Here is a 22,687-nt window from a genome sequence, read left to right on the forward strand (position 1 = left end):
CAAGTAACTACGTAATTGCTGTGCTTTTAAGAATCATGAGGGCCAGGCTTTCCAGGAAGACAGTGGCCATTATCAGTATTTCTTGAGCTTGATTTTTACAGACTGAGAGCCAAAGTCCGGAGGTTCAATCATAGAGTGAGAAGAATGAAAGAATGTATAACAAAGGAAGGCGAAGCATCTTCTTGTCTGGAAAGAAGGACCCGAGGGAGCATGGTGAAGCCAAAAGGTCAGATGCCACCACCCTGGCTTGAGTCAGCCTGGAGCTGGTGGAGGGGGCACTCAGAAAAATGGCCGTAGGTTTGGGAGATAACTCCTGAAAAGCTGAGTAACTTCCCAGAAGTGATCAGATTCCTGACTGCCCAAAAGGCTGGGATATCGCAACTGAGACAGAAACTTTAGTTTAATAAGAACAACTGTTTTCAGCCATCAGCAAATATTAGGAGCCATGGAAGGAAAAGCAATGTTCTAAACTAAGAGGACCTCCCTGTCTGCACATACCACTTTTGTTGTATTCATTTTGACCCTGTTACATGATTATTTGGATGACCTCAGATTAAGAAGTAAGTGAAAGGCATGAACAACAAAGCAGTCTCTCCGCGTAGCCCAGGACAAGCAGCCTCCCAAAATCATTGTCACAGTTCTGTCACCAGATGGCGAAAGTGTCTTTTCTAGCTGCCCAATTTATGAAAACCTGTTTCCAGCTCACACCCTTAGGGTGCACATAGAGGCAAGTCACGAAGTCCCTTCCATTTATACAATGAAGTCTTACTAGCTTCTGATAACCTGTAACTGTGTGATTTCAGAGCTGGAGGAAAATGCTGAAAATGCTGAAGTGATTCCTTTCAACTCTGCTTTTTATGGAGTGAAAACACACCCACAGGTCTGGTGACTTCTCGAGGCAGGTCTCTGCCTGAACTGAAGTCTGGTCATACCACAGGGCCACTGACAGAAAATCTTCATTAATAAGTACTCAGAATCCACAGGCATCCTGGAGTGCAAGTGGCTCTGCCTGCACCTGTCAGCCCTCCTCACCACCTATAAGAAACCTGGAAAATGATGTCTTCCTTTCAGCAGTCACCCGGAACTAAACCTCTCCCCCGTCCTTCTTCAGGTTTCTTCCCTGAAACTGTCTTATCAAACTAGCACAGGACATGGCCAAATTCTCCCTCCAAACTTGACAAGCAGAAGGGCCCTTGCCACTTGGGGACTCTGGCCCTGCAGCCTGAGTCCCCGACCCCCTGAGGGCTGGCAGGTGCCCTGCCGTGTGATGTCCCTTCATCAATCCAGGCAGGCACAGAAAGCCTCCCCACCTAGCTCCCTGCCCCTCTCTACTGTCTCCCTCAAAAAGAGAGCTAACTCTAATGTGAAGTGAAGTTGATCCACAAGCTACCTTCCAGCCTCCACCACAAGGATTATAGCAACAGAAACTAAGGACAGAGAGACGCTGCTGCCTGTGCCATTCAGAAAAGAATTTTTTTCTGTTCTCTTTGTCTTTCCACTGTCTGTCAGAGAACAGATTTGCACACAAAGGGATTTAATTAAGAACTGTCCCCAGAGGCTGTCAGTTTCTGAGTCTCAGTAAGAAGACAATTCCACGTACCACACAACAGATTAAGAATGCAGCAGCCTGACAATCTGAGGCAACACAGCTTTCTTCTTGGGCACCACAGACAACTTTTCCTTCTTTATGGCTTTAGCTTCAGGCAAGACCCTTGTCTACGAACATCTTTTAAATCCTCTCCTGAATAATCCCCTCATGTTAATACAGATCAACAGGAACTTGCTAGGTCAATTATGAGGGGGAAAAACTATTGGCAGGGTTTACACTACATATTTATTTGGTTGCAAACAGCAGAACAGCTAGGAGGAGAATGAGGAAGACCTCCTTCTTTGCTGATGGTTCAGACCTGATGGGCAGTCTGGAATCTGCCAGCCTGCCTAACAGATACACAGTCAGAAAGGATGCAGCCAAATGTGCTGGCGACCTGCACCCCCCACCCCCCCAGCCCCTGCAAGGAGCCAAGGGGCCGTAGGGCCACCCGGAGCACCAGGGCCAGTGCAGGGAGCGGCCTCTCACTTCCCACCTGGGAAGCATGGGTGACGCTGAAATCTTTGTAGAATTATTTCTTAGATAATTGGCTCATTTATGGATTCCTAAATTAAGCCCGTAAGAGAAGGAAAGTAATGTCAACTGCATCTGACCACCTGTTTGGGGAGAGAAGAAGGTTCTCTGACAAATTTTGAAAGAGATTCTCTTCTTTAAAAGCATTAGAAGATGAAAACCCTTTTGTTTTAGAATTAAAGAATTAAAGCTAAGTAATCCTTGGGAGAAAAAACAGAGAGCCTAATTTTTACTTAATATATAAATGACTAAAATAATGTCTTCCTAAGAATAGACTTTTAAAAGACAGATGTGACATGGGGATTAGTTCTCTCAGGGATGACAAATTCAAATTACTTCAGGGACCAGTCAAGTAAGAAAATGAGGCCGTTAACTAAGTGTGTAATAAGGAGTGGTGGGGACTGTGGCCAATGGGGGGAATGTTAATGCAATGAAACTACTATGCCTATTCATACACACACTCACACTCACACACATTCTCACACACACAGTCACATATACACTCACATGCACCCACACACTCACACACACCTACACCCACACTCACGCACACACCCACACTCACACCCCCACACACTCACACCCACACTCTCACACACACATGCCCACACTCACACTCATACACACACCCACTCCCACACCTACACTCTCATTCACACACACTCTCCCACACTCACACATACAGCCACACTCACACATGCACCCACACACATGCTACCACTCACACATACAGCCACACTCACACACATTCTCATACACCCATTCACACACACTACACTCATTCACACAACTATCTCACTCTCATACACTCACACCCAAACCTACACTCACACACTCTTATGCACCCACACATACGCCCACACTCACAGGCACCCACATGCTAACACACACTGACACACTCTCATGCATGCACCCACACCTCTCTCTCACACACACACGCTCACACACATGCACACACATGCACCCACACTCACATTCTCACACACGCCCCCACACACATGCAGGCCACACACACACACACACTCTCACACCCACACACAAATACTCCACACACACCCTCTCACACACCCCCCCACACCCCCACACACATGCTCACACACACACACACACTCTCATACCCACATATCCACTCACACACCCACACACACACTCACATACCCACACTAACACACACCCTCTCTCTCACACACACACCCCACACCCACACATCCACACACACATCCACACACACCCCACACCCATACACACACCCCACCCCCATACACCCTCTCTCACATACACACACCCTCACACCCCCACACTCACAGACTCTCATATCCACACATCCACACACCCACACACCCACTCACACACCCACCGCTCATGAGAGTGTGGGTGTGTAGGTGTGGGTGTCACACACGCCCACACTCACACACACTCACACACTCTCACACTTACACATACACTCACACTGTCTCACACCCACACTCACACACTCTCACACACACACACACACACGCCAGGAGAAAACAGAACTACACTGCTCCCGTTTGGCATTCTTTTATTTGAGATGGCAATGACAATGCCCACTACAAGCAGGAAGTGAAGATGACCAAAGGCACCCATCAGTCTGCGTTTGCCCAGAGCTGGCCTGGCTCCAGCAGCAGCACTCGCACCCGCAACTGTAAAGTGACCCAAATGGATGCCCGTCTGGACACTGTCTGAAGTCAGGGTTTGCTTGTCTTGTTAAAGCTCCTTCAACACATCAGCTGCCAATTACCCAGAAAGTGCTGGGCCACAGCCCAAGCCAGGAGTGGACAGGCACTGTGGGCTCCCATCACTGGTCCTGAATCTCTTCTTAAAGCTAAGCCTATTCAAAAGTAGGCTGAAATTAGAACAGGACACCCACTGCGGTTTCTCCATTTAATGAAGTCCCTTTCCATGGAGTTTTAAGCTCTGGTAGAGAAGACACAGCAGTGCTCACTCACACAGAAAGGGACTCTTTGCACTCAGACATATGGCGCAATGGTCCCTGAGATCTGACCATTACATTATATCTGTCATCCCTTGCTGTTACCTAGAAGCAACATAAGCTGATTTTCTTAGCTTCCTGGAGGGCACTGGGAGCCCAGACATGAACTCTGCTACCGGTGGGAGGTTACCCTGAGCTGGGAGGCTGACATTAGAGCACAGTGTGCCCCTCAGCTGCCTGTCTCTCTCCTGCTTCTCCTGCCCAGGCCACAGAAGCAGCCTTGTCAAAAGCCACATTCTTTTTCAACCTACCACTCCTGACATTTGTGTGTGTGATGCAGCAAAAGCACAGCGAGTGGAGGTAGAGAAGGAACTCAGGGAAGTTCTGCCCCACGTGAGAAAGAAAGGTGAGCATCTGGCCACCTGCTGGCTCCCTGCACATCCCAGGCTCCCCACAGGTGGGGCTTGTGTCCCTCCATGTCCCTAGAGCGTAGTTGTCAACAGTGCCACGGTGTTACCAGGTGGGGAGGTTTAGCTCCTGGCATATCAAGAGGAATTAATAAGAATAGTATTATTATTATATATATTATATATATAAACAAATATAATATATATTATATAAACAAATATAATAATTAATTATATTGTATTTGTTTCAAGCTTTCTAAAACAAAAACGTTGAGCTCTCTTTTTTAAAAGCACACAAAATTTGGAAGTAAAATATAAATAAGAATTGTTTTTAAAGCTAGATATGAGGAAAGCAAAGATACATACAGAAGGGCCAATCTGTTTGGTATGGTTGAAGGTACTATTTATTTCTGATTGGCCTATTGCCCTAAGGGTACAGAGAGCAGTAGGAAAGGAATCTGATTTCCAAGCATTCTGACCTTCATTACAGGAAGGGCAGGAAAAATTGCCCATGGCTGAGTAGAACTTGGTGGTGGGCAGTTCTGACCAGCTGGGGGTGCCTTTGAAACGTGTTCACCTACTTGATGATTTGGCCTAAGGCTGAGCTGGCTCCCAGTACCTGTTTTCTAAGAATATTTAAACTAAAGAGCTTCTGCACAGTGAAAGAATCTATCCACAGAGTAAACAGACAGTCTACAGAATGGGAGAAAATATTTGCAAACTATGCATCCTACAAAGGTCCACCATCTATAAGGAATTTAAACAAATCAGCAAGCAAATAACAAATAACTCCATTAAAAAGTGGGCAAGAGACATGAACAGACACTTCTCAAAATTAGACAAACAAGCAGCCAACAAGCATATGATAACATGCTCAACATCACGGATCATCAGACAAATGCAAATCATAATCACAATGAGATCCTATCTCACACCAGTCAGAATGGCTATTATTAAAAGGTCACAAAGTAACAGATGCTTGTGAGGCTGCAGAGAAAAGGGAGCACTAATACACTGTTGGAGGGAATGTAAATTAGTTCAGCCACTGCAGAAAGCAGTTGGAGATTTCTCAAAGAACTTAAATCAGAGCTACCTATTACCCAGCAATCCCATTCCTGGGTATATACCCAAAGGAAAATAAATCCTTCTACCAAAATGACACATGCACTCCTATGTTCATTGCAGCACTACTCACAATAGCAAAGACATGGAATCAACCTAGGTGCCCATCAACAGTGGATTGGATAAATAAAATGTGGTACATATACACCATGGAATACTACATAGTCATAAAAAAGAATGGAATGATGTCCTTTGCAGCAACATGGATGCAGTTGGGTGCCACTGCCCTAGGTGAATTAATGCAGGAACAGAAAACCAAATACCGCATGTTTTCATTTATAAGTGGAAGCTAAACATTGGGCACTTATGTACACAAAGACGGGAACAATAGACACTGGAGACTATGAGAGGGGAGAGGGAGGTGGGCAAGGGTTGAAAAACTGTTGCATACTATGTTCAGTACCTGAGTGATGCGATCATTCTTATCCCAAACCTCAGCATCACACGATATACCCAGGTAACAAATACCTTGCAAAGGTCTCCTGGGGGAAGGCAGGCAGTGTTGCCCCCAGCTGAGCTCCACTGGTGTGCAGCTTAGTAAACAGTTAGGTTTTATCCACTCCTTGATTCTGTGACTTTGTTTCTGGGATCATCTTCCTTCTTCCTAAATTTCATCCTTTAGACTCTTATTTTAAAGTTCTTTTAGTAAATATTTTTTGATGGTCAGCTCTTTATTGTATAAAGTATCTTTCTTTAGGCTCATTCCTGAAGGACAATTTTGTTGGATACATCAATCAGATTAACACTTGTTTCTCTCTTATTTAAAAATATTCTCCTACTGTGCAGTGTTTTCTGTCGATCAGATGTCTGCTGTAAGCCTACTCACTGTTATTCTGGAGGTAACGTCTTCTCTGGTTGCTCTGAACATCTTTATTTTGCCTTTGTTGTTCTGCAGTCTCTATAATATGGCTGGGTGTGAATATAATTTTATTTATCTTTCTTTAGATTCATTGGGTTTCCTGAATGAGAAAATAGATGTCTTTCAACTAGAAATTCTTGGAACTGCCATCTCTTGGAACTATCTTAATTTCTCCCATTCTCTACAATCTCAGAATTCTAAACAGATGTGTGGTAGATCTTTTCACTCTATCCTCCATGTATCGAAACATCTCTTTCCTGTGTTCCACCTATATGTCTATGTTTCATACTAGTTAACTTCTTCAGATCGGTGTGCTGGCTTGCTAATTATATCTTAAACTGCGTCTAGTCTACAACTGTTAATCCCTCCCATTGAATATTAATTCCATGGGATTGATATCATTCATTAAATGTATCATTCACTTAAACAAGCTTTATCTGATTCTTATTCAAAGCTGACTAGTATTGGGGATATATTTCTGTTCTTTACCCATGCACTTTATTCCAGCATTTTCTTTATATATATATGTAAATAAGTATATATCAAATATACTCATTTTACATCCCAATATCTGGGATAGCAGTCTGATTCAACTGCTATTGCCTCAGCTGATTCTTGCTCACATTGCCCTTTCTTCTTGTGAGTAATTTTTATTTTGAGGTCACATTCCTTGGAACACTACTTGTGGGATTTTTGTGCAGCCTGGGTGAAGGGTGCATTCACCCCGTGTGTTTTAAATACCTGTTGGTCCATTTAAAAACCCATATTCCATTTGGACTTTGCAGACCACACAGGGAAGCATGAATTGGGCTCCACATCCATAAGAGGGTAAGCCTGCTACAGATGGCAATGACTCGTGGAAAACACAAACATTTCTTTCTCCTCTGGACAGAGCCAAGGCCCACTGAAAGATGTTTGCCTATATTGTCCCATTGCAGTACAGGCTCTTGGGTCCCCTGGCTTTATAAGATAGATCCTGATCTGATTCTCTCTACTTGGGGACCTGAACTCTTCACATGTCACAACCCAGTAATGATTGGCCATGAGTGCCAAGGGCCCAGGCCCCAAGATCAAGAGATGCTCCCAGACAGCCACAACTTCAAGGCAGACTTTGCTCTATGGATTCCAACTCCACCTCTAGAAATTAATTTCTCTTATTTTCTTGCCACGTCAACTGTGCTTTTAAAAATGGATGTAGAATGTGAAATGACAGACAATAGAGACTCAGAAAGGTGTCAGGGATGGGGAGGGAGTAGATAATGAGAGATTATGTAATGCATGCAGTGTACATTATTCGGATGCAGTGTACAGTATTCTGGTGATGACTACACTAGAAGCTCTTCCTTCACCACTACGCAGTGTATCCATGTAATAAAATTACACTGTACCCCAACAATTTATACAAATAACATTTTTCTTTTTAAAATATGCATTTTATATGATATTCAGGATTTCAGGCATTTTGTTGAAGGTGAGTTGTCAGGCTATCCTCCATATTCCCAGGAAAGGAAGGAGAAGTCTCGTCTTTAAAGCATCATCACTTTTGCAATTCTTGGATACTTGGAAATGTGCAGAGCCACATGGCATTTTAATTTCTTTTCTTTTTTTCTTTATTTTATTTTATTATTATTATTATTATTTTTAGAGACAGGGTCTCACTATATTGCACAGGCTGGTCTTAAACTCCTGGGCTCAAGTGATCCTCCCAGCTCGGCCTCCCAAACTGCCGGGATTACAGGCATGAGCCACTGTGCCTGGCCATGGAGTTTTAATTTTCAAGCTCTATGCTTTTCCACAGGCCTAAGGCTTCTGAGAGAACTCACAGGGCCCTCGGCAGAGGCCTGACATCATCCTTTTCCACAGATTTGAAAGGCAGTCTATGTCCTGGCCGCACCCCAGTGCCCGACAGAAATAGAATGAGAAGTATGATCCAGCTGGCAGGATCTCAGCCTTGGATAAGACAGGCAGTAAGAAGGATTTTCAGCTATGTGGTCAGAAAAATACCATGAAGGATAGTCACAGGGTAGGTAGGCCTGGGTGGGAAGCCATATCCTTCATGCAAACTCACAGTTGTTACATTTGATACAAACTCTTTTCTTTTCCCTAGAACATCTGGCCCAGGATTCCTCTATCATTTAAAAACAAGCCATCAACAACAGTGGAGTCTATTAATAATAATAGAGTGGCTTCTACTGTGTTCCCCCTTGACCCCCTGACCCTCACAGTGCCTCACACACCACAGTACTGCTGCCTGTCTGCTGGAGGGGGCCATTTACTTCCCGTCACATCTCCAGGATGCAGCCCAGGGCCTTGCACACATGATGTCCTAAATATTTTCAAATAAATGTAAGAATAATTTTTCTGTTGGGACCTATCAGATTTAGAGATATCATCTGAGGAAGTAATGCTTTATGGAAAAGCAGCTCCATGGAGCCAGTCCCTAATGATTAGAGGTTCTACAAGAGTCCTTCTAGAGACCAAAATCTGGACCAGGGCGTGGCCATCTCCCCGTGAGCTGCGCACTCCGCAGAACTTGTCTAAATACCAACATCAACTTTGTTCAGAGCTTTACAGGTTCAAATTGCTTTCACATACATCTTATTTACTTCTTATAATGGGAGAGGAATGCAGAATACTATCCACTTTTTTTTTCTTTTCTTTTCTGTTTTTTAAGATGGGGTCTCATGCTGTTGTCCAGGCTAGAATGCAGTGGCCCAATCATGACTCACTGCAACCTCAAATTCTTGGGCTCAAGCCATCCTCCTGCCTCTGCCTCTCAGGTAGCTGGGTCTGCAGGTGAGCACCAACATGCCTGGCCTTTTTTTTTTTTCAATTTATTGTAGAGATGGGGCCTCGTTATGTTGTGTAGACTGGGCTTGAACTCCTGGATTCAAGTCATCTTCCCACCTCAGTCTCTCAAAGTGCTTGGATTACAGGGATGAGTCACCACACCAGACCCCATTATCTCTTTTTTTTTTTTTTTTTTAACCATTAGAAAACAAGACTCTGAAAGTTGTCCAGGGAAGCGCTGGATAAAACATAACCCAGGTCACCCCACCGTGTTCAGATGATAAGTACCCTGAACCCTGAACACCGTGTTCAGATGATAAGTACCCTGTCCTCAAAGTCCCAGAAGCTGATTCTCCACCAAAACTGAAAAGGAAAGGACTGGAGAGCATGGGACCTGCTTTCCTAAACCTCCTCATGATATCAACTGCCTGTATGATTTTGGAGGGGGCACTAATTTTCTAAGGTGAATTTTCACTGTCTGTGACCAAGAGGCCTTTCAAAGTCGTGTATTTATTTACAGGAGCATTGGCGAATCACACATCTGCAAGGGGGGTGTGGGCAGCTGGAAAGCAAATGCCCTCCCAAAGGAGCAGCCCTGCCCAGCTCTGACAGATGGCTGCCATCTGGGAATCATTTCATTTTTGTAAGAATTAGGCAATCTGGGAATTTATATGAACCTCCCACTTGTCAAATACTGGCATTAGTAAACAAATGTTTTATATGCCATGAGCCAAATAGAATGCCTCCTAGAACCAGATCTTCCTCTTGGGCCACCTGTTGCCCCACATGGGTCTGATAATCCCTGGAGTCCCACCTGCCTCTTGGGATCTAGTCTTCTTCTCACTGCCCCCTGGACTCATTCCCCCTTGCTCTCAGGAAAATCCTGGGACTAAGTGCTTTCAGTCCCATTACGACTCAAGACTTCATCCTTTGAAGGACACAGACATTATTTTGTTCATCAGATGGCCAAGTCAAATATGAAAAATCCATGTAAATAAATGCTTAGCCAAGTGGATCAAGCATTTATTGGACATACATATGAGCAAGGTACTCTGGGTTTGTATAACTTTTCCTTTTTCCAGGTACCTGAAATGTTCTCCACCACAAACAAAATGCCACTTCATCACCATATGGTCACGAAGACACTATGCACGATCTTCGGAGTCCAACATGCTAGGATTCAAATCCCATCTTCACCATTTACTAGCTCTATGACCTTGATCAAGCTATTTAACTTTTTGGACCTTAGTTTTCTCTCCTTTAAAAATAAAGAAAATACCACCAACTCATTAGTCTGTTGTGTAAATTACTCCAGAAAAGCCAATATATTAAAAATATTGGCACTAGATAAATATTGATTACCTTCTGCCCATTGTAAAAGGTTATGGTGTTAATTCCATCATACTTCAAATCAGATATTGTATGGAGCATGCAAATAAGCAGTTTTTAAGCTGTGTTTCCCCCACCTGAGGTAGGAACACATCTAAAGAGTCTAGATATGGCATATGACTCCCTCTTTAAAAAAAAGTCACTGTTTAAATGGCTTTAGACAAAAGGGTAGAAAATGAGAAGTCGAGAATTTACAAAATCTTACTCAGAACAAAAACAAACTCAGAGACAGCAACAGTACATGCATTAGCCTGACTTGCAGAAAAGAACACAGATTGACTCATTTTACTTAGCGAAAGTAGATAATAATAGCATTGTTTTCAGTTAAGTAACATCAGCCAAAAGAATATAAATACCATTAGACAGAAAAGTATGAATAACTGTGGCTTTCTCTTTGCTGGCACTTTCTCATAATTGATATAGAGATCTATTTAGATGGAGGTTTTGATTCCAAATTTCATGTTCAAATTTTTTTAATTGATAAAAACCTAGAAATAAGATTTTGCAGTGGGGTTAATGGCAAGTCAGATACGGAAGCAGTCAGAGAGAATTTGGTTTAACTCAGTAGTCCTAAATCATTTCACCTCCAAGTACCCCTTCCTGTTATCTCTCTCTCAACAGTTCTTATGCTTTGAAAGACGGTCTAGTAAGCTTCACTTATTAATAATTCATCTTCCCTTTTTCTTCAAAGACTTATACAATTGCCAATCAGAGTTCCTAATCGGCTATGATAACCAGTGTTGACACACTTTGCTGATATCGATCCTACCAAAAGCAAAGAAATGTGAAGATTTAGTTATCCTGTATGGCCCTATTTCAGAGTCACAAAAATTCCATTAGGTTCTATAAAACATGAAATAAGCTTGCAAACTCCCCTTTCCACCATCACAGTCCTCCAGGAGACCAAGATTCCCATGATGAAAACAACTTGTTTTGTTGAGCAAAATAGAATGATGTTTTTCAATTAACACATTTCAAATGTGATTTGCTTCTGGACAAATCACATGGCCATTGAGGCAAAATTTACAACTGCTCAATACAGCCTCCCTCCCCACCCTTAGTCACCTTTTAGTTTTCTGTGACACAAGGATCCATTCACATAAGTAATACAAGAACTCCTAAAGTAGCTCTCAGAATGCAATAGACACAGAATCAGAATGGTCAAGATGAGCCCCTCAGTTAATGTTCGTTGGCATACACTTCATCACCACTCACTCTGTGCCTTCATCATAAGCACTGTTTTCCCATCATGCGTGCTGATGCATCCTTACACACCCCACTGTTACTGCCTCGTTAGGTCTGTTTTAGGAAGTCGATTTTGGTCATTGACACTATGTTTTGGGCTAAACTGTGTGCTTCTACAATTCAAATTTTGAAGTCCTCGTGCCAGTAGCTAAGAATATGACTGGAGACAGGTCTTTAACGAGGTAATTAAGTTAAAATGAGGTCAGGCCCCAATCCAATATGAGTGTGTCCTTATAAGAAGAGGAGATGTGGACACAGACAGATGCAGAGGGAACACCATGAGAAAACCCAGGGAGAAGATGGACATCTGCAAGCCAAGGAGAGAGGCCTCAGAAGAAACCAGCCCTGCCAGCACCTTGATCTTGGACTTCCAGATTACTTGGAAATCTGGAAGTCTGGATATCTTGGATTCCCAGATTTATTCCAAGACAACAAATTTCTGTTTAAATTACCCAGTCTGTGTTACTTCGCTCTGGCAGCCCTAGCAGACTAATATACTGTATGAAGCAGAAAACAGTTAAAAATATCATTCCTTTACTGAAAAAAAAAAATAAGCCAATAGACAAGGTTTCTTATTCAAAGTTGGATGCCTGCTGGTATAAGTTAAAGAAAAAAAGACACTTGGTATCATTTGAGAGGCAGTGGAGAAAATTCTACTATTAACTATGTTTTTATTTGGATGTACAAATTAAATTACAACCATCCCTGGAGGAATGAACACATTACTCTCATTATTATTAGCAGCTTAATGGTATTTTGTGGAGTCAGTGAGATCTTTCACAAGTATCTAACTGAGATCAAACAGGCTGTAAGGAGAGGAAGTTTTAATGGGATAAAAGAGTACAGAAAGAAGGGAAAAAACAAGTTTAGAATATGCAGAAAACTGGATAGAGAAAGCAGCAAGAAAACATGCCCAAAGAAAGAGAAGCCTATGAAGACAGGGAGAAACTGCACTCCTGCCACAGCCAAATACCCTGCACTTCACAAGCACAGGCAGGCTCTGGAGTTAATCTACTGCTCAAAGAGGGTCAAGCCTCCATCAATAACTAGTAATTTCCCCTCTCTCTCTGTCTCTGTCTCTCTCTCTCTCTCTCCCTCTCTGGAAGCAGAGAACAGACTGTTAAAAGATATATGCATCTTGCAGGGACTGAGGCCCAAATAATCTCACTTTCACTTCCTTCCTTGCTAAAGTAAACAGTGTTCCAGGCATGACCCGACTGTACCACAATCTCCATTTGAATCACATTTTCTCCAGAGAAGTGCAAAGCACTTCAGACAGAATGCTTTCCTTTTTCATTTTCCAGGTACTTTGTGCTATGCAAACTACAGACTACAATCTCTCTCTGAAACCCAGAATACCCAGAGCAGGCATGTTAACAATTTCTGTGCCCTGGTACTCAGCATCACGACAAATCTCCATTACTGCAACCCACAAACCCCGTGGACTCACAACTAACCCTATATCATTCTACATTCATATTTTCAACACCCTTCAAAAAAAGCATTGCTTTCTCTTTTGTACATTGAAGGAAACAAAAATGAAGACAATAAGTGGCTTGCACAAGGCCACGATAAATTAGCGGAATGCCTAGAAATGTTCCTGATACTAACAAAAATGAGCAAACATGCTATAACACTATAAAATCTTTATGTAGTTGACATATTGTAAGAACAAGGATATAATTAAAAATATGTAACAACTTTGCAACATTCAAGCATGTGTGCATCCCAGCATCTGGTAATAAATGATGAAAGTTTAGAATGAAATGTCATTTGAAGATGGAAGATGCACTTAATATTCCAAAAATAGCTTTACTGGTATTTTAATTCTTCCTAAGATTGTAATCTTTCCAATTTCCCTTTTGTCAGTATCATCTCCCATCCTCAGAGTTTGAAAACACATTCTACATATAGACTACCAAACAGGTAGCAAAGAGAAACTAAATAAGAGATCCCTTTCCTTCATAGACAAAAGCAGTTTCATGGCTGCTAGCATTTAGCATGAATTATTAAGACAGAAGTTTGAATTATTTCCTTTACCTGTGATCTCAGGTAGATAAATGGACACTGAAGTATTTGGGCTTACTAGATCAAAGTGCTACTAATTTCTTAGTTTACTTCTTAGGACAATTCTAGCAAATTACTTTGAAACTATAAATAGTGCAAACAACAAAAGGAATTAATTAAAAACCAACTGCTTATCTTTGACTTTAGAAGAGCCGATGATGTTACCAATTCAAAACTTAAGAGAATTGTTCTAGTGTTCTATGACGCTGCTCCAGGCCAAAATGGAAGGCCCCTCCTCTGGGCTCTTCTAGCACCCACAGCTTCCTTCACCTGGACACATTTGCCTGTGAACTTTTGTACTGCACCCAAAACACCTGGAGAAATATCTACCAGACCCTCCGATAGGCAGGAAGCATTTTGAGGGCAGGGTTTCTGATTTAGTTAATTTCGCATGGCCTGGGCGTGGTTCATATGAGTTGCTCATCCCAGTTGTCTTTCTCCAAAGGGCTGAAGTCAAATGTGAGTACTTAAGCAACATATGCCTGGAGTTATATTTTGCTACATGAGCCTAGGGAAAGCTGGCCCCTTATCTTACAGATAAGAGAAAAGAAACCCAGAGGGGATATGTCTTTTGTTCCAGTCCTGCAGCTGGTTAGTGGTAAAGCCAGAATGAATAACCATGTTTCCTGACTCCAAATTCCAGCACTCTTTCCATACTTTGTACACTATATATAGATCTGTCCTTCCTGGCTTTGTACTTCTGTAACACCTGATAACTCATTGCCACAAGTCAGTAACTACATGGGCTTCACATCCTGGGAATTAGCCGATCTCACAGGCTAATTCCAGGAGGGGTATTCCAGCAGAATTCCTCCCTAAAGCTTTGCTTTAGTAGCTGCACGTTCCATAACGCCCTCTGCAGGTGGGAAAAGGACAGCTACGGCCTGGTAAGTCAATGGGCCAAGTCCAGGCAGGCCATAGGTTGCGCCTATCTTGAGGTGTTTGGAATAACTGAACACCTGTGCAGGTCTCTCTCAGGCCCCTAGGCCACTGGCAGGGATTTTACCTGGAGCCTGTGCGTGCATGCTGTGCAGCACCTTCACCCAAACTAAAGCCCCAGTGGAGCTGGGCTTTTGGTTCAAGTAGAGTATAAGGGTTAAAAACCTAAGCTATGGAGTAGAACTGCTTAGTTTGACATATGAATCTGCTTCTTAATAGCTGTTCTGCCTTCAACACATTATTTAAATATTCTGTGTCTGTTTCTTCTTCTCCATAAAATGGAGACAACGGATAATAATCCACCTCCTAGCATGGTATGAGATTTAACTAACGTATATGAAAAACAGCGGGATCCTGACGCACAAGTAGGCATTAGAGAGATGGCCGGTATTATTAACACTACTACTACTCATCTAAAACAAAACAATTTTTAACCATTAACTGCACTTGTTGGTTTCACCATCCACTATGATTTGGCACCCAGTGAGCAAATATTTTCTTTTTCTTTTAATTTTTAGAACATTTGAATGATACCCTAAACACATAATCTAGGGAAATGGCTTTTTATATGAATAGTCTCCCTTAATTAGCTATTAGTTGAAGAATATATCCCAAATGGCACGGTAAATTACCCTGTGTTTGAAAGCAGGTTGAGCATTTCACCGACAACATTCCCAAATTAGGAGCAGTAAATTAATGTTGAAAGTCCCTCCGATACCTGTTGGGACCCTTCCCTTCAGTGCCATAGGCTTCATCCTCATGAAGCTCTTTTAAAGTGAACACCGAAGGAATCCCTATGGATTGGCCACAGTGCTCTTGGAAGGATTACCTCTGCCCTGAAAAAGAGAGGTCATGTCAAAGGGGCGTGAGCACAGCGCTCTCCACCTCTCAGAACCAGACAGCACCTCTTCTTCAAAGTGGGGGACCACAGAACCAAAGCTGTTCCACCCCTTCCTGGAAGCTGCAAAGTCGCCCGGCGGGCGTTCGCCTCTTACCACGAACTCCTCCAAAGTCTGATAGGTCTTGCCCCGGAACTCGCAGTAGTTCTTCCTCTCCTTGCACTGCGGGCAGCACTGGCTCGTGTCGACGTGGATGCAGCGCGGATGCAGCCTCGGACACTCGGGCTGCGCGCACAGCGGCCCTTCCTCAGTGCACAGGCACGGGCAGGCCGAGGGGCCCGGTGCGAACTTCTCGCCGATCGCGTACACGAAGCCGCTCTCGTCCACGCAGCCCTTGCCACGGTAGTCCGGGTACACGTACTCCTCGGGTGGCTCGGGCGTGGGCGCGAGTTCCGGGCCGATCGCGTCCTGGGCGGCTGCGGCCAGGGCTTCCCCCTGCGGGGTGTCCCCGCGGGGCCGGACCTGCAGATCCCCGGCCTTGGCGCCCCCGTCCTGGGAGACCCAGGCCTGCTTCAGCTTGCTCCACGGCTCACGGCCGGCGAGCCCACGGCCGCTCTTGCTCTTCCAGTCCCGGCCGCTGCCGCCCTCGTCCCTCGCCGGGCGCCCGAGCTCGTTCACCCGCCCCGGGCCGTCCCGAGAGGCGTGCTCACGCTTCTCCTGGCCCGGCTGCTCTGGTGCCTGGGCCAGCTTCTCCAGCGGGATGCTCGGACTGCACAGAGCCACCATCAGGCAGCAGGTGACCAGGAGGGAACTGGAGAGCGCGCCAACTGCCATCGCAGTGGAGCTGGGCATCCCCTACCACGTCCCGGCGGGCGGGCGGGCGGGGTGCGCGGCCGAGGGGCGAGTCGCATTCACAGCCCGGGGGCGCGCCGCCGCCAGCCGGGAGCCGCCGTCCCTGCGGAGAGAACAGCAGCACAACTGAGCCCCGCGGCCCGCGCGCGCCCCGGCCCGCCGCGGCCCCCACCCGGGCTCCGGCATAGCTCTAGATTAACGAGCTGGGCGACGGGGGCGGGGGCAGCATGCCCAGAGTCGGTGCAAGGCCGGGGTTCTTAGACATCACAAATTGTGGAGCGATACATTGGAAGCGAAATCCAAGAACGACACCGGCCGGCGTGTTTCTGATGTAGTCGTGATTAGTGTTGGAGATGGCCAAGGGCGGCTTGCGGAGCCCAGGAAACTCAGCGAGCCGGGCCCGCGCCCCCCTGCAAAGCTCTGCTGGGAACCACGTAATTTAGGCACCCAGGGTGTCTGTCCCTCCCTAGGTCCTGGCCACATTTCCCAAAGATTATTAAATGGAGAATTCAGCAGTGGAGTTAGAGACGGACGAATGTACAGGAAGATAAGAGGGAAACTCTTCCTCATTTGCTTTAGGGGTTTGTGCTGGGAAAATGCGGGGAGGTTAAACAAAGCTTCTCCTAGGACTCCACGATTCATTTCTAACAACTTCTTAAAAGACTACCGTCTCGGGAGCAGACGCCCTCTCCCCGCTCTCTAAGCCCCGCTGCATGAAAGGATGCCCTCTGCCCCTTGCCAGAGGGCCGGGTTGGGGATTCCCGGGGCTTCAGCTCCTCTGCCGGCCCGCCCCTCCCAGCCTTGGGAGCCAGGTCGCTGGCCGCAGCGCTCAGTTTTGTAGTGTCCTGGCTGCGGAGCAGAAGCGCCCGGGCAGCACCAAGGTGTGCAGTGCGGGAGGCTGGGGCCCCAGGGCGCAGAGTGGGGGCAAGACCCTCCTACTCGCCGGATCCCGGCCAGCCTTTCTGGATTCCAAAGTTTCTGCCGCCCAAAGAGGCTAGGAGAGCCCGAGACGCCGCAGGACACCGGCAATCCAGCCTCTCTCCGCCCCACTCCCCGAACGCCCCCACTCTGCGCACTCCGGTGCGTCTGTCCCCTCCCCCTCAGCCCTCCTCCCTGAGGGCTCCGGACGCGCCCGGCCCTGCTCACCCCCTGCCCGGTCCCTGCCGACCTCAACACTGGGCGAAGCGCCCATATTCACAAACTTGGGCGGCGGAGGGGATTCCTCCGTAGCAGCTGAGCGGCGGAACAGAGCTGGAGCGCGTCCGGCCGCGCGGGGACACCCAGCATGCACCCTCAGCCCTGAAGACCGGCGCCCAGCCTACATACATGAGCGCAGGGCGCGGGCCGGACGCCGGGCTCGCGGCGGGCGCAGGGGTAGCAGCGGCGGGCGCGGGCCCGGGTTACCAGCACCCATCCTGGGCCGGCCGGGGACCCGCGCGGGGCGGACCGCTGAGAGCCCAGCCCCACCTGCGCGCTCCGCCCGGCGCGCGCACCGGGCTAGGGCGTCTCTGGGGACTCGCTCATCGCGCTGCCAGCTGCCGGTGGTTGCGGCCCCAACTCGCGTCAGTGCCCGCGTCTCCCTCAGCCGCTCATCCTCCGGCCTCGTCCCCGCTTCTCCGAGACCAAGAGCGCCCCGGGGGCCACCGTGGCGCCGCCTCGCTCCTCTCCGCGGAGGGGTTCGGAGAGCTCTCCAGCCCCGGCAGCCGGAATGTCTGGGCAGCTACGGCTCGTCGGAGGGAAAAGAGAAGCCCGCAGCGCGGCCGACGCGCGAGTGGCACCGAGGCCAGCATGGGAGCCAGCGCACCCGCCTCCCGCCTCCCCCTGCCGCAGCGGCCTCCGCCCGGCTCCCGCTCCGCTCCCTCCTCTGCTGCCCCCCCTCTGGAGGACCCGCCTCGGCCCGGGCTGCCCCGGGGGAGGCCCTCGCGCTGCCCCCGGGGAGGCCCTACTGCCGCACCAGCTCCCTTTGCTGCGCCGGACCAACCTGTCAGTCGTCCGCGCGGCCGCGGCCGCACCTCCGCCGCCAGCCGCAGTCCCTGCCAGGGCTGCCATTCTCCAGTTGAGTCACTCACTTTACGCTGGACCTTTCATCTTGGCTTTTCTCTTTTCTTTAATTTCTTCCTTCCTAATTGGCCCCCTCTGGCTTTCCTCTTTGTGGACAACTTGTTTCAGCTACTGTGTTCAGTTTGGGATTCGAAGGCCGTGTTAGTTTAGCAGACTGTTGAGACTTTCTCGTCTTTGCATTCAGAAACCCAGAGAAATAGACGTATACGAGTAAGAAACGTAAAAATCTCAAGCGCGAACTTTCTGAATCTCTGCCAATCTCTCCCCGCTCCCATCTTCCTCTTTCTGCCTGCTCTCTCTTCTACTACAAGTAGAAACCTGTTTCCTAACTTTTCTAGAATCCTCAACTGTTAAGCAGAGGCCCGGTTGTTTTTACTCTTTGATCTTGTGTAAAGGAGAAAAAGTCAATAGTATCTGTTCAAATTAATCCCCGAAATTGAATTTTCATGGAAATGGCCCAGGGCAGTGGTTCCCACTCATGGCATTTTAGAATCCCTGAAAGTGCTCGGATGGTAAACAGATAAGCTTCCCTGCAAGGTCAGGCCCTCTGGCTGGTGGGAACTGGGGAGGCTGGTTTGGGACAAGTTGTTTCTCTCTGTTTTTTAATAGTATAGACACACAAATCTTAGCTGAGGTGCTAGGAAGCCCTCCTTGAAAGCCTGAGAAGGCTGCCTCTCCACCCCCTCCAACACACACACAACCAACAGGGCTGGATGGAGGATTTCTTTCTCTCTCTCTCTGTCTCATTTTCTTTTTTCTTTTTTTTTTCAGACGGAGTCTCGCTCTGTGGCCTAGGCTGGAGCCCAGTGGCGCTATCTCCACTTACTGCAAGCTCCAATTCCCGGGTTCATGCCATTCTCCCTCCTCAGCCTCCTGAGTAGTTGGGACTACAGGCGTCCGCCATCACCCCCGTCTAATTTTGTTTTTGTATTTTTAGTGAGACGGGGTTTCACCGTGTTAGACAGGATGGTCTCGATCTCCGGACCTCGTGATCTGCCTGCCTCGGCCTCCCAAAATGCTGGGATTACAGGCGTGAGCCACCGTGCCTGGCCTGGATGGAGGATTTCTATGTACAGGATGATTTGAGCGCTTCTGCTGTTTCAGTTCTCAGTCTCATTTTTCCTTTTTTTTTTTTTTATGTTTTAGAGACACGATCTCACTTTGTCACCCAGGCTTCAGTGCAGTGGCATGATCACGGCCCACTGCAGCCTCAAACTCGTGCCTCAGCCTCCGAAGGAGCTGGGTGTACAGGTAACCACACAGGGCTAATGTTTTTTGTTTGTTTGTTTGTTTCGTTTTGTTTCATTTTGGTTTTTTTTTTGGTTTTTGTGGGTTTTTTTTCTTTTTTTTTTTTTTAGAGATGGGATCTTGCTTTATTGCCCAGGCTGGTCTTGAACTCCTGGCCTCAAATGATCCACCTGGCCTCTCAAAGTCCTGGGATTACAGATGTGAGCCACCACACTCGGCCCTTTCATTTCTCGTTACCCTTAGAAAAGAGACAGGCCACATTTGCCTGTGGCTGCAGCAGCCTACCCACCCACCTGCCTCTCATCACATGCTCTAATCAATTATGGCTTCTGTGTCTTTATGATGCTCTAATCCAAATATCAGACCTTTCACAACACCACCAAAATAAAAACACGGCTCGAGGTGTGATCATATGTAATGTGCAAAATGGGCCCTCAGTTCTATAAAATCAAGTGCTTTTATAGCATGGGTTAGGCTACAAATTTTGTTATTTGACTTATTAACTAATTCTGTTCTTGTCATTAAATATCGTGTTTTGTTATGCCAACAGTACTCTCATGTGGTTACAATGAGGTAGCCCCAAACACATGTGACTCATAAGAACGAAACAGTAACGTGTCCAGGATTCTAACTGAAAAATTGATTGGGGGCTCAGCTGAGGAAATAATGATGTCTCTTTATTGATCCCACCTCAATCACTGGTCTCTTTGAATCAGAAACTTCTTGTCCCAGCCAGCTGCTTCCAGTAGAGAGCCATGAATATGAGATAGCCAAGTTTTCAATAAGAGGCCTGACAAAAGTGAGGATGAATTAAGTGACCAAGTGTCCAAATGGCTTTGTTCTGTTAGATGTTCTCAGAGATAGTGTTATAGGCCTGATAGAATGAAGGAGGAAGGCAGTTTCCAAGGGATTGCTGTCCTTTGTGAAGAAGAACAATACCCATGCAGCTCGATGAGCTGAGTAATTCGAGAAAATATAGGGGACTTTGCAGACGTTGAAGGAATATACAACTTATTTATTGCCAATGCAATGAATTGTTGCTATTAACTTTTCTTCTTTCCTTCCTTCTTAGTTCCTTTCTTTCCTTCCTTCCTTCCTTCCCTTTGCCCTCCTTCTCCCCTTTCTCCCTCCCTCCTCCATCTCTCTCCTTTCCTTTTCCTCTTTCTCTCCCTTTCTTTCCTTCTTTCCTTTATTCCCTCCCTCCCTCTTTCCTTTCTTCCTTTCCACTTATTTTCCTTTCCCTTGCTTTCCTTCCCCTTCTCTTCCCTTCCCCCCTTTTTCCCTTCCCTTCCCTCCCCTCCCTTCCCCTGTCCTCCCCAACCTTCCCCTCTCCTCCCCTCCCTCCCCTCCCCTCCTCTCCTCTTCCCTTCCCTTTCCCTTCTCTTTCTCTCCACTTCCCTTCCCTTTCCCTTCTCTTTCTCTCCACTTCCCCTTCTTTTTCCCCTTCCCTTTTGCCTTTCCCTTCCTCTTTCCTTTTCCATCCTTTCCTTTTTTCCAGGCTACAGAGTGCAAGGCAGGAGCAGAAAGATCTCTGGTCAGGGACTGAGGTGACATGGGTGTAATCCAAGTTCCACCAGGGGCCAGTTTTGCAACTTTGAACAAGTCACTCAGTGTTACAGGCTGTTTGTTTTCTCACCTTTAAAAGGAAAAAGAGAGGATCTCTGAATGGATAGGAAGCCCAAAGCACTCTAGGAATATAGCACATTTCTGCTTTCATGCCCCGTTTTAACTGAGTTCGTTGCTTCCATTTTGTTCCTGTGTGCAAGAGTTAAATCCATCTGCTGAGGTACAGTCATATTTAGTAGCCAGTGTGAGAGTCTGAGCTTGGCCACAGGGCCAACCCTGAGCAATGCAGAGCAAGTGGGTTCCAGGCAGGATTCTAGGCCAGTCACCTTTCCTGTCCCTTTTGGCAGAATTAATCTTACCTTTCTTTTCTCCCCAGAGAGTGGTTTATGTTTCTTATAGCAGTCAACTTTTTATGTCAACTTTTTTTTTTTATGTCCCTTAAACTTTTTTTAATGTCAACTTTTTTTATGTCAACTTTTTTTTATGTCCCTTATAACAGTCAACTTTTTCATAGCTCCAGATTATCTGTACTCACTTCTGAAATGGTTGCTTATTTAAGGGCAGTGGCTATGCTTTATTCATCCTTCTTAGAGCCAATAGGACCAATTGAGGAGGGAAAGGGAAAAGGAGGGAAGGAAGCAGCAATAGAAGGAGGGAAGGAAAGAAGGATGGAGGGAGGGGAGAAAGAAAGGGAAGGCGATTCAGAGGGAGGGAGAGAAGAAATGCGAGGGAGGGAGAGAAGAAGAGCAAGGGAGGGAAGAAGGGAGAGGAAGGAAGGAAAGGGGGAAGGGAGGGAAGAAGAAAGGAAGTAAAGAAAGAAGAAGGTAGTGAGGGATGGAAAGAGGCAGAGAGGGAATGTGGGGAGGGAAAGAAGAAGGATGAAGGAAAGGGAAAAATAGGAAGGAAAGAAAGAATGAGGGAAGAGAAGAAAGGAAAGAGGGAAGGAAGGAAGGAATGAAGAAAGGGCAGGAGGAAGAGAAGAATTGAGAAAGAGAGGAAGGAAGGGAGAAAGTAAGAGAGGGAAGAAGGAAAGGAAGGGAGGAAGGGAGAGAGGGAAGGAACAAAGAAGAAAGGGGAAAAGAAGGAAGAAAAGAAAGATGGGAAGAAGAAGGATTGAAGAAAGGGAAGAAGGAAGGAAGATGGGAAAGAAAGAGGATGGAAGAGGGAGGGAGGGAAGGAAGGAAAGCCAAAATTAGGAGAAATTAACTTATTATTTATACAATATTGGGC

General features: G+C 46.4%; 1 protein-coding gene across 5 annotated transcripts in view; it reads right to left on the reverse strand.

The window, feature by feature from the left end:
- Positions 1-21,160, reverse strand: part of VWC2 (von Willebrand factor C domain containing 2) — a 158,394-nt gene extending 137,234 nt beyond the window's left edge. For 3 of the 5 annotated variants that reach the window (XR_008660127.2, XR_008660128.2, XM_055293178.2), the window contains exons 1-2: positions 17,909-18,552; positions 15,887-16,685 (exon numbers count right to left, since the gene is read on the reverse strand). Coding sequence is in view for 3 of the 5 variants with exons in the window: in XM_055293178.2 (XP_055149153.1) it covers positions 15,887-16,582 (696 nt within the window). In the remaining 2 variants the exon portion in view is untranslated. The other 2 variants (XM_063609572.1, XM_055293179.2) reach the window with 2 other exon arrangements.
- Between the last annotated feature and the right edge of the window lie 1,527 nt (positions 21,161-22,687).

This window comes from Symphalangus syndactylus, chromosome 9, assembly GCF_028878055.3.
Source record: "Symphalangus syndactylus isolate Jambi chromosome 9, NHGRI_mSymSyn1-v2.1_pri, whole genome shotgun sequence".
NCBI classification, from domain to species: domain Eukaryota; kingdom Metazoa; phylum Chordata; class Mammalia; order Primates; family Hylobatidae; genus Symphalangus; species Symphalangus syndactylus.